At 37.2% G+C, this 12,741-nt stretch overlaps 1 protein-coding gene across 1 annotated transcript; it reads right to left on the reverse strand.

The window, feature by feature from the left end:
* Positions 1-9,055: 9,055 nt before the first annotated feature.
* Positions 9,056-10,993, reverse strand: LOC139708043 (uncharacterized). The gene has a single exon (XM_071620031.1). It carries the CDS (start codon positions 10,883-10,885, stop codon positions 9,056-9,058), a length of 1,830 nt encoding a protein of 609 aa, XP_071476132.1. The 5' UTR covers positions 10,886-10,993.
* Positions 10,994-12,741: the final 1,748 nt, after the last annotated feature.

Consider the following 12,741-nt stretch of genomic DNA (forward strand, 5'->3'; position numbering starts at 1 on the left):
AAAAGATTTGAAGTACATAGATTGAGAAAAAAAAAACAACATCACATATTACAGTTGATACAAGCAAATAACAAAAGAAAAGGATACAAGGGAAAGAAAATGGGAAAATATAATAAATCATAACTTGCAGTAACCTGTACTGATTTAAATAATTCAGCTCTTTCTCATCAACAAATAGAATTCAAAATGAAGGGGAGTGACCTTAAAACATATTTATATCTGATTTAAATAAATGGGCACCAGGGAAATCTTTATATCCATGGGAAGGTCATTATATTCCTTAGCATATCTATATTTAAACAAGACGAGTGTTGGTGAATGGTTGCAGCCGCTCATCAGTCATTGCTTGATTTCAATTGATTATAAGAGTTGGATTTTCAAATCCTTTGCAACCTTTAAAAGATCAGCACAATTTTACGATTTCATGATGTTGATATATAGAACATTAATTTTGGTCCTGAGATTCAGAAAATTTTGTATAAATAGTCAGAATTTTTTTTTCAAATTATCTAAAAAACTAAAGACTAAACTATCACAGAGATTATTCTAATATTTAGATATAGAGCATATGTAAATATGGATTGTGTAAAAATAGTCCCAGTTAAACATGTTAAAGGCAGATGAAATTCATCAGACAGAGTGACGAGTCGGGTATTTATGGAAGGAGCGGTTTTTCGCAAACATGCTGGTGAAAACGAATGGTAATAAACTATCAGTGAGTTTGTAAATAAATTGGCCAAGATGATGATAATAAAGAATGGTTGTCTTCAAAATGTTGCTTTCCAAAAACAAAAGATCGGTGTGAGATCTCCAAGATACGTGGCAAATCATTCGAAGGTTTTGTTCTTTTTCCTGAAGACGGGACAGTCTGTCGAGATAAGTTGGATGAGTGTTCCCCTAAGCTATGATACCATGATTTAGATAAGGTAAGATTAAAGCTGAATATAACATTAAAAGGGTAGAAGTGGGATATTCCTATCTTTATCAACATCGATTTTTGAGATATTGCGTTTTACTATAACATACATTTAGTTTTAAGAAGATTTAAAGACAACTTTTTGACCTTATCCAACATAACAATTTCTTAAGTTCAGAATTGAACGTTTCCACCAGGATATGAGGAAATGAATGGGAAAGAAATACATTTGAGTCATTAGCAAACAGTACAAAAGATAAAATATTAGAAGAATTTGTTATATCATTTAGGTAAAGAATGAAAAAAGAGGTTCTAGGCATGCTTAATAAACTACCCGGCCTATGAAGAAGACCATCTTTGTCAATCAAAACAGAATAAGCTTTGCATATAGATGTATATTGATTACATTTGGTGGTGACAATTATTATGTACCAACATGTTAAGAGTGAAAATGAATGTATTCCTTGTCTCTCCTTTTCTTTGCTAAAAAAAAAGCAAAATCACCTAACATGTCACTCCCCTTTTATTTCATGCTATAATGCGTTCATACGCAGTGTTTGTATACACGTGTTCATACATGTCATATATTTCGTTTTCTTGATGCATACTTACATGTACAAATAACAATCGAGATAGAATTTCAGTAAAATGAATGCGATACTCAAATGAAGTGAATTGCAAGTCGATATCCCTCAGTACTTTCCATGAACTACTAGGTACACCATGACAGGTATATAGTCTATCAGAAAGCTTGCATCGAAAACCTGCACAAAGTATAGGCATTATCAGCATTGGTCCGCGTACAGTTATAGCTCCAATAACTATCAAAGCTTTCCCTCAAAGCTTTCCCATACGGGTAAATCTGCGGTGGAACATTAGGAGAGCAGTTATACACAACATGAAAATGGAATGGATTTACCAAAGTGCTTCAGATACCGAAAGAGAAGACCCTGCTACAAAACACTATACTGAACATGCGTAATGTTGCGTAATATACATTGAATCAAACTGCTGCACAAGTGGAAAATGCAGACTGATTTCTCATTGTTTCTTTTTTTTTTTGGACCCCAACAGGGTATTTATTGCCTCCATAATTCAACATTTTATATCACATTATACAAAAAAATGGAAAAAAATACAATGAGCTTCAAAAGGGGTTCCTGAGATCAAAGGAAACCACAAACTATTTACACAATATACTTCATTTGCTTTGGTAAATTATAATATGTTTTCTTACTATTCAGATCATCCTCTATTCTTTTACAAATTTCTCTTCCAAACAAATGTTGCAAATTAGTTTCACGACATTCTTTTCCGGTTTTATTTCTTAACAGTATATATTTATAAATACACCAAAAGGCAATTGTCAAAAACAAATCTAATTCAGTCTCTTTATGAGCTTTTAACAGATGCATTCCTGTTATCTTAAAATCAGCTTTATATATAATTTTAATTATAACTGTTAGATACGAAAAGAAAAACTTATTCAATTTACACTCAATAAACGCATGTAGATTATCTTCATCTACACCGCAATGTTCACATATTCCATCTCTTTTGATTTGCCATCTGTACAAATTCTTTTTTACTGGTAGTAGATTATACAAAATCTTAAAATTAAATTCTTTCAATTTGTTTTCTTTACAATAACACAAGTTTCTTTTGAATATATTCGTCCAATCAAATGATGAGTCGAATATCTTTTCCCAGTATATACAACATCTGTTACTATCGGGACATTGTGTACACAATAGTTTGTAAAACTGTTTGGTTGAAACATCTTGAATGCTTCTTTTCTGCTCTCTTCTTCCTATTCTTATTTTAGGAATTTCCAATAACCTATTATGAAACTTTATACATGATTCCTCGTAATTACTTATCCATGCTTTTGGGATAGCCTGGCGTAATAAAATATAATCAAAAATTAATGTTCGCTTACTTTTCTGTCGTTTAAGTTGATACAAAATTTCTGGAATGGATATAAACTTACCATTCTTAAAAAAATCTTTAAAAAATACAATTCCACTTTGATACCAACCATCATAAAATAAGGTCTTTTTATGAAAGGTTACATTTTTATTATGCCACAAGATTTCATATTGTACTCCGTGTACCATGGGTTGAAATTTTAAACAAATATCATTCTTTATCATTAACCAAGCTTCTAATATTTCAATATAAAACAATGGGAGTTGATCTTTACTTATTCTCTTCATATTCAAACAATCCAAATTAGAATTTAGCAACAATTCTAATCCACCGAAAAAGTTATACCAATAAAAACACATTTTACCCCATGTTCCTTTCGTTGCACCTATAGTGCGACCAAGCCATCTCAATCGGAAACTGAGTTTTTGCTTAAAAAGATCGATCATATTAACGCCTCCTTTTTCAAGCTCTTTAATCATAGTAGTTCGCTTCACTTTTTCAGTTTTTGCTTGCCAAATAAAAATATATAACAGATTATTCAATCGTTTCAATATTTTCTCAGGAATTGTGTCAACCATAAGTATATGAACTATTTGACTTAAAGCTAAGGTTTTGACAATAATCAATCTACCAAAAAGAGTAAGTTTTCTTTTTCTCCAATTATCCAAAAGTCTTTGCAATTTCGTAAGTTTGTTTTCCCAATTCAATACTCGTGCTTTATTCATATCAGGTGAAACATAAAACCCTAGGTACTTTGTGGGTGTGTCTGTCCACACTAAATCAAGATCATCGAGTGACCATTTTGACTTGGCAGCTCCCAGCCACATAACAGATGTTTTACTCTTATTCAGTTTTGGTCCTGCTACATTTCCAAATAATTCCAACTCTTCACTTACTTTTTCTAATGATTGTTTATCTGAAACAAAAAATAAAGTGTCGTCTGCATATTGTAGTAATTTTACTTCAAAATTTTCCTCCATTTGTAAAACAGAAATACCATTTATACACTTGTTATTTCTTATTCGGGTCGACATAAATTCTGCAGCAAGCACAAAGAGTAAAGCTGAAAGTGGACATCCTTGTCTAATGCCTCTTTGTATTGAGAAAGACTCAGATATCCAGCCATTTACTAACACTGAGCTGCGAATATCTGTATACAGTATTTTTATCCATGTCTGAAAAATATTACCAAAATTGAACTTGTTTAAACACAATAACACAAAATCAAAATCAATTACATCAAAAGCTTTTGAAAAATCTGCCATCATTATCGCACCATCTATTCCCTTTCTTTTCATATATTCAATAACATCGATTGTCATTCGTATATTAAAAGCGGATAATCGATTTTTTATATAACCAGTTTGATCTTCATTTACAATTTCACTAATCACTGATTGCAAGCGTGTGGCTAAAACTGCGGCAATTATCTTGTAGTCGCAGTTCAACAGTGTAATTGGTCTCCAATTTTCTAAATATCGCTGATCTCCTTTTTTATAGATCAATGTTATGAGTCCATTTTTTTGAGTTTCGGACATTTCTTTCTTTTTAAAACATTCATTAAGAAAATTTAACAATACAAATTGAATTTCATCCCAAAAAGTTTGATAGAATTCTATAGGTATACCGTCAGAACCGGGTGATTTGTTTTTATTCATTGAAAAAACCGCACGTTTGCATTCAGCAATTGTAAGCAGACGTTCGCATTTATTCTTTCCCTCTTCACTCAATGAAGGAATTTGAACTGAGTTTATATACTGATTTTGCTTATTTTCATCAGCATTAGATTTCTTATATAACAGTGAATAAAATTTCACTACTTCTTGTAGTATCTCTGTTTGTTCAGTTAAACATCTGTCTTTTTCTACTGAAAACAACTGGTTCATCTCTTTTCTTTCTGATTTATATTTTTCTAAGCCTAGAAAATACTTCGTACACTTTTCCCCTTTTTCCAGCCACCTAACTCTTGCTCTAACAGCTGCGCCTCTACATTCTCTTTCATTAACCTGTTCAAGTTCTTTCTTAACATATATATACTCTTTCAGTATCTTGACGTCACTGTTCACATCAATCATTCTCTGAAGTTCACTGAATCTTTGTTCTAAGCATAATTTTGCTTCTTTCTTTCTTAAAGCTCTATCTTTGCAGAACTTTTGCGTGAACTCACATACTTTAATCTTTATGAGTTCCCATACCTGTGTAAAGGAAAAACATGCATTACCTGAAATGCTTCTGATGAGCGATTTAACTTTTTGTTGATATATTTCATCCTTTAATATTTCTGTGTTCATTTTCCAACACCCTGGACCTTTAAAAATATTTGAAATCTTTAACTTAAGAGAAATAGCATTATGATCAGCTTTATAACATGGTCTTATATCATTTGACAAAACTTTTGCCTGTGCATTTTTACTGACTAACCAGTAGTCAAGTCTTGATGCTACATTTAATGACAAATTTCTCCAAGTAAATTGTCTGATATCGGTATGAGTATTTCTCCACACGTCAATCAGTTTTCTTTCTTTACAAAGTTGGCGCAAACTTTGTGGTGTCTAATAATATGAGCTTTGACTACCACGTACATCTTTCTTTATATCGAGAACGCAATTCATATCCCCACCTACAATAAGATGGACTTCATTTTCTGAAGTATAATAACTCAACCATTTATCAATTTTCATAAAGAAACTTTCTCTTTTCATCTTTTTAGCGGGTGCATAAATATTTACTAAGATAACATCATAACCTCCTATCTTAGCATCTAAAAGTAGAGTTCTTCCATCATTTTGTGAATCTATCTTATTTATTTCTATGTCAAATCTATTATCTATAAATATCGCCACACCACAAGAGTGATTGGTTCCATGTGAGAAGAAGCATTTACCTCTCCATTCACTTTGGATAATTGTCTCCATATCTTTTGTCCAGTATGTTTCTTGCAAAAACATTATGTTTACTTTTTGCTGTTTACACCATTTATATATCTGAGTTCGTTTAAGTTTGTTCCTTAATCCTCTCACATTCAGACTAAGCAAATGACATAAAGAAGAAGACATTTAGGGAGTGGATGCTTTCATCTTTTTTTCGCGGTTTTCTTCTTGGGTTTCTGCTTTCTTTTAGATGTCTGGTTCACTTTACCACGCACTTTTCCTGTTTCTGGAGACTCTGCCGAGAGATCAGACTGGTGCTGAGTGATGTTATCTTCCTCGCACTCTGAATATTCACCTGATTCGGACTCGTCTTCTTCAGAACAGGCACTGTTGTCAGCTGAGTGTTGGTCGCTCAGTGCGTTGGTGTCAGCTGGCTTTCCATTGTGTTCGCGAATAGCGTCTCTGTGTTGCCTAGCTTGCTCGATGAATTGCGTAATTTTTGATTGCTGCTGATTGGACGGTTTTTGGGGTGCGGTCTGATCAGCTGTCTCTGACTTCTGTTCAGCGGGACGAAACGCAGCGATGGATTCCAGCTGTTGGGGGTTCGCTGCATCCGAAGATCGCATGTTGCTGCTGTCCTCGTGATCTCTCCGTGGACCAGCATGGTGTCGGTATGAAGACGTAGAAGATGCTGTTCTGCTGCTACTCCGTGTTCTCCGGGGAAGGCTGTTGCTTCTTCGATGGGTCAGTTTCTCGGCAGGAGGGAAGTCTGTCTCATACCGGTCCCGTGATAGAGCATTATCTGCTTGGCGGTTTTCGTGGCGACCTCTTTGGTCTTCTGTGCGAGACCATCGAGAGGGCTGTCTCTTTCCTGATTGTTGATTGGCTGGAGAGGTGGGTGTGTCATGGGTTGGGCAGTCAGCTTCGACGTGACCGGTTTGTTTACAAATCCGACACACGATCTCATTCATACACGCTGATCGCAGGTGTCCAGACTTCAGGCATCTCGAACATATCTTGTTCGCTTTGTTTGGGTCTGGCTGTCCAACATGGAAGATCCTTCCCTTGAAAAGCCCAAAGGTGATTGTTCGTGGGAGGGGTGACGCCATGGGTTCTACATACACCACACGATCTCCAGTCAAACACTCTGTCAGTTTCCCATCCACTCTGAGTTTCTGATAGTGCATTTTTCCCGTTATTTTGCATTTTCTCCTCTCTAGCTCATCGGTTATCACGTTCTCATGAACTGACAACGGTATGTCTTTTACGACAAGACGCAGTGTGTCCTCTCTGCCACCAGGAAGAAAAGGATTCGAATCATACACACACACATTGACACTACGAATGTTCAGGCCATTTGTGTTGAGTTTGATACGAGCATCTTTATCCGTAATGTACAAGCGCCAAAGTCCCCCAATTCTCTGAATTCCTTTGAAATTACTCGAGGGTACAACGTGAAGGAGACATTTGAACAGTTCATCTGCGTACACATTTTTCCCATTAAAGTCTGGAATATCTTTGCTCTTGAGAAAAACTGGCTTACCTCTGTTCGGCTCTTGACTATCGCCAGCCATTGCTGAATACGACACACTTGTCGCCATTTTGAGGCATTCTCAAGGCAGAGACTTATTGAAGAAATCGTCCAGCATCCACTGTTCTTAGTCTAGATAGCACAATTTTCCTGGCTCAATTACTTCAAAAGGTGTTTCAAAATCAAGAAATTATATATATATCATTCACTTTCACTCACAAACAATAAAATCAGGGAGATTTTCTGGCTCCGTCAAAGTAGTCGTGACCGCTCAGATGAAGCGAAAATAGCGCATTGTTTCTTACTTCTGTGTACTTCAGTATATTTACTTTAGAGCTACTCCATCAGTTAGCTTTACAGCTCTGATAATGAGGATACTAAAAATAAATTGCTATCTCATGAAATGCATATTTCCTTTAGTGAAATGTGATGCGGGATTCTAACTTTTGTTTCTTCTTCTTCTATTCTTAAGTTGCGGAATATTTTGCTTACGGCACTGCGCGTATGTGGTACCTCCCTCTTCTTCGGAGGGAACTTAAAGAGATGATATAGTTTTGGTTGAGACCTGGCTTCAGGTTTCTAACTTTTTTTTTTTTTGGTGAGATAATGAGAAATCTCATATGGAATATGAAAGAGCATGTAATTCCAAGAGGAATTCCATTTTTATTGGATGAGTGGCTGAGATAGCCATAACAAGCGATCCCTTATAAAAGGTGAGATCCACCTTTCATTAGGATCTCTTTATTTTACTTTGTTTTTGGATATCTCAGTCATTTCAAAACCGATTTTCATCAAATAAGCTTTAATAGAATTCATCTTAGAATGGTATGCTCTGTAACATTTCTTATGTGGTTTCTTAGTCAACTCCATGAAATTCTTCCGTCGAGATGTTTTCATTGCAACTGATTGACAAAAGATCGCCAACGAAGTTTTGTGATTGCTCATGCATTCGCGTTTTCCTGCAATCCTAAGAAGAATCTTTACTTTTGATCCGGACAACATGAGCTTTATCCTCTTCACCTAGTTCTTCTGTAGTAAACATTAAAATATACGATATCGATGGACAAACAGAATGGGGAAAGTTTCATCGAAATTCTAGACTTGTACTACAAATGACTTAAGGTTGTAGAAGTTAACATGTTTTCTGGGAATAATGATATTGGTCGCATCCACAATGGAATATACATATCACCATCGAACCAATTTTCGTTTGGCTTGTACAGGAAAATTTTATGAAAGTCTTTGTTAGTACAAACTTCCATGGTGGTCGCGGCTCCCCCACAACACGCGAAACAACAACAAAAAGATCAGAAAAATAGTATCATTGCGTTTGATCTTAATACAAAAGTAACTGCATATGAAGGATTCGAGTTCTTTGTTTCGATCTCATTTATAGAAAAGAAGAAGAAATTCGGTGAAGATTAGACTGCAGGTCTCTGAGAAATTTGTGGGCCAATGATATCACCTTCTCATTTGATTTGCCTAAAAAGAAGAGAAAAAAGTTAATGAGTAATGTCACTGTTCCATGAAACATGCGACACTAAGAGAAAAATAATCTCATTCTTAATGTTTATCCGGGTTTGCTAAAACATGTAATATTCTGTTTGTCTAATTGTGCTCCACATCAACATCAAGAAAAAACGATATCTTGTAATAGATTAATGCTTACGAAACGTTTAGCATGAAGCTAAGTCCTGTTCAACAGAAGTGTTTGCTAATTGAGAAACGACTGTATTTGAAATCTCCAATCTGTTGCTAACAGGTTGTTTGGTAGTCGTTGCTCGGAGACCTTTGCAGTTTTCGACTTTCTCACATGGCGTCAGGATCCTCGTAAGTCTCGTCGATTTCGAAAGGTTGTGTCTCACTCATCTGGACACGGTGGTGACCGGTGGATGTCGTCATGTTAGGGATGGGTGCAGGAAGGTTAAGCGAGCGGGAGAGGAGAGGGAAAGGTTCCGATCGGGCACTGCTAGCGCAGCCACCTTGGCGAACCCGCATCACACCCGTGTCCTCGACCATCGGCTGATACTGAGAATCCTTGAAAATCGAGGCGGAGCTTGCGTTGGGTTTGCCAAGTGTTCCTGTCGGGTTGGGTTCTGGTGTAAGTGGTGCAGAGATGTGGGGTTCATGATGTTTTTTCCTCCTCTGTAGAATCAGCAGGACGAGTAAGATCACAACCACTGCAACGGCGACAGAAACACTGACGATGAGGGCAATTTGTGTCGTTCTATTGACTTTGGTCCTTGGTTGCCCTTCCTTGTTTTCAGTCAGATGTGGATCGGACACAGTCCCCGAATAGACCCCAACGCGAATAATCGTCGGTTCACTTCTACCAGAGATATCGATGTCTTCTCCAAAGGAAGCGATGCACACCACAAATGCTCCGTCATCTTCTTGTGAGATGTTTCGAACAGTGAGAACATCATCCTGCACGTCGAATTTTGAGCCATGCACGTCCTTACCGTTGAAAGTCCATCTGATATGAACTGTGTACGTTGTGAAAAGAGCGTGCAGAGCTGACCTATAGCTGCAGCCAAATGAGACACTCTCGCCGATGTACACAGTAGGGTTCTTGGGCACGATAAATGCAGTAATAGCGTTCTCGTGATACATGTTGGTCACGACTGACGGTAGAGTGGTTTCGTCGAGTGAGCCGTCGCTGTGACTGTACACAGTCATTCTTGTTTCCGCAATGCCCAACGCGTTTTCTGCTCGACAGATGAGGACAGTGCCGTTGTCTGCAGGAGCTACCGGACCGATGGTCATGACGCCGTAACCGGGAAACTCGGTTTCAAAAAGTCGGCTGGTTGCATGGGAGGCTATCAGGTTACAGGATATATCTGAAAGGAAAGGAGGATTCGAGAGCACGAATGCGTGGTACTTGGTTTCTCTCGGGTTTATCTCGCCCACCCTAAGAATTGCGATGTAAGGTCGGCTGAAGTAACATGACCGACTAACTTCTGGTTCCACATCATCGTTGTACGTCATCCGACATTCAAACGAGCTTGTAAAGTCTTTCCTTTGAGCCCGGTAAACCGCTTTCATCTTATCTCTAACTGGTGTATCCTCTGCAACTAACGAGTCATTTCGATACCATCGCAAGGTTAAAGGCGGTGTGGTTCTCTCTGACATGCAGGTAAGGCTTACCTCATCTCCAGTCTCATCTGGGAGTGCCGTGCAATGTGGAAAGTGCTCCGCAGGTGGATACTTGACTGTCAGCTCAAAACTTGACGACGGCGTCTCAGTGCCGGACGTCTCGATGAGGACGCACCTGTACCTGCCTCTATCAGTCTTCTGAATCTCTCGAATGGTGAGAGTCTGAACAAAGAGACCATTTCTGGAGGCCTCTCCCGCCGATCCTAAGGCATATCGAGTAGCGTCTGCACCGTCCAGGAGTTCACTCCCTGAGCCCTGTGACCATCGTCCGATGGTCTGTGCACCAGTCATCAAAGATGACTCCCGCCGCCATTCCACTCTGCCTCCGGTCGGGAATCGCCCTCCGCTGTAACATTCAAACTCCACTGTGGTTCCCCGACTGACTACCGTACTTCGGGAATCAATATGCATGCTGTAGGGCTGTACAGCATGGATGTAGGAAGAGAGAAGAAACAGCAGACAAATGTCACACCTGGCCTCCATATTGATTCCGCTAATTATCAGTTCAAACTTGCATATGTACTGTCTATACAGGACGATGTATTGAAGGGGGTTAAAGAAGATAAGAATCAGCTCGGCTGAGTTGTTCGATCTGTTCTGATTACCTCATAGCAATTCCATATCAGTATATAACTTCGCAGAAGGTACCTCTGCCGTTTGGGAAATAATAAAGGCAACCGTTGCTGTTTCTTATTGGTTAATCCGCGTTGCCATGAAACAGTAATGAATTGAGTTTGTGTGTGTGTGTGTGTGTGTGTGTGTGAGTGTGTGTGTACATATATATGCCTATGTGTGTGTGTATATATATATATATATATATATATATATATATATACATATATATACATGCACATAATTATATATGCCTATGTGTGTGTGTGTGTGTGTATGTTGCGTGTCTTTATCGCTTTTCTTCTGTGTTGAACATGAAAAGGCGCTCAGTAGGTTATATCAGTATAATAATATGATTTTGCACCTTTGGTGTCTGTGAAATGAAAAAGAAAAACACTGCTGCATGTTTTTGATTGGCTATTCCGTGTTACTATCATACACACCCACTTAAATGAACCCGATGTCATGTGAGCAGGTACAATGAGAATAGTAAGCTCTGAGATGTGTAACAATACGGTTCGCAAATTATTGAATGTCAGCCGACCGTGGCAACAGAGGGCGATAGCATAAGTCTGCATTGCGTGAAACATGAATGATAAACTTGCCCAAGAGTGATCGATATTTCATGTACATGTATATCAATATCTTCGTTATTATCGGTCGATACAGTTACGTGCAAAGTTACAGTCTACCTAAAAGGGCATGATAATCTCGTGTCCATTATTAATATTCTCCACTAATTGTCTAATATTCTTTGCCGTTATGGTAGCTCAGTCTCCCTGAATCATCCCAACCTTTCTACAACCAATTGCTTTCAACTCCTAATGCCAACAATTTACTGGCAATACTTCTTTCGAAGTCGAAATGGCAAGGATCGACACATTTTTTACAAATTCTTTTTCTTCTGTATTGTTAAGAGTCCCTTTATTTCGTCATATTGTTTTTGATTGGCCCTATACATATTTCGCATTCCTTGTGATCCAAACTCAGAACCTGTATTATGATTTATGTATTATAATGATGCAGACCCCGAAGCTAACAAGCGTCAAATTTCTCAAATTGCCGTACTTTTTTTCATGGAAAAGATGGAAAAAAAAAATGAATGATCGTGGTTGATTATTAAGTATGTTCACAGTAGTAACGAAGCTTTCCTCAAAGCGATACTAGTAAAGATATTAAAACTATTTAAATAAAATGTATCAATAAACATAACTAGACACCTCAGTTTTCCGAAGTTTGTCTAAAACCAAGAGATCTCGATTTCTGACGTTTTGCCACACTTCTGAGACTTCTCAACACAGTTGTAGAGCGTAACTCATTGTATTTCTCCATTACATTACTTTCAAATGGAGTGAATAAATTCATGCACATACCTTGTAAACGTAATAAATTGGTAACCGGGAAGTGAAGAGCAAAGAAATAACCCCATATTTTAATGTCTTTATACAACGGCTCGTCATAAGGCTGGCGAAGTTGTGTGTGGGTGCGTCTGTATGTTTGTGTGTGCGTATAAAACTCAACAGAATATACTACAAGTGTGTAGGATTACGTTGTTTAGTACACGTCTATACGACATTATATATGTATATTATATATATATATATATATATATATATATATATATACGTATATATATATATATATATATATATGTATACATTTATATACAAACATACATATAATCTAATATAATATGCAAACATACACCTAAATACATGAATATAAGA

This window comes from Diadema antillarum, unplaced genomic scaffold, assembly GCF_040938485.1.
Source record: "Diadema antillarum isolate AM-2024a unplaced genomic scaffold, OU_Dant_1.0 seq00001295_RagTag, whole genome shotgun sequence".
In the NCBI taxonomy this organism is placed as follows: Eukaryota; Metazoa; Echinodermata; class Echinoidea; order Diadematoida; family Diadematidae; genus Diadema; species Diadema antillarum.

Excerpts from the sequence above, each read along its gene's own strand:
- LOC139708043 (XM_071620031.1), bottom strand. The coding sequence starts at position 10,885 with ATGGAGGCCAGGTGTGACATTTGTCTGCTGTTTCTTCTCTCTTCCTAC.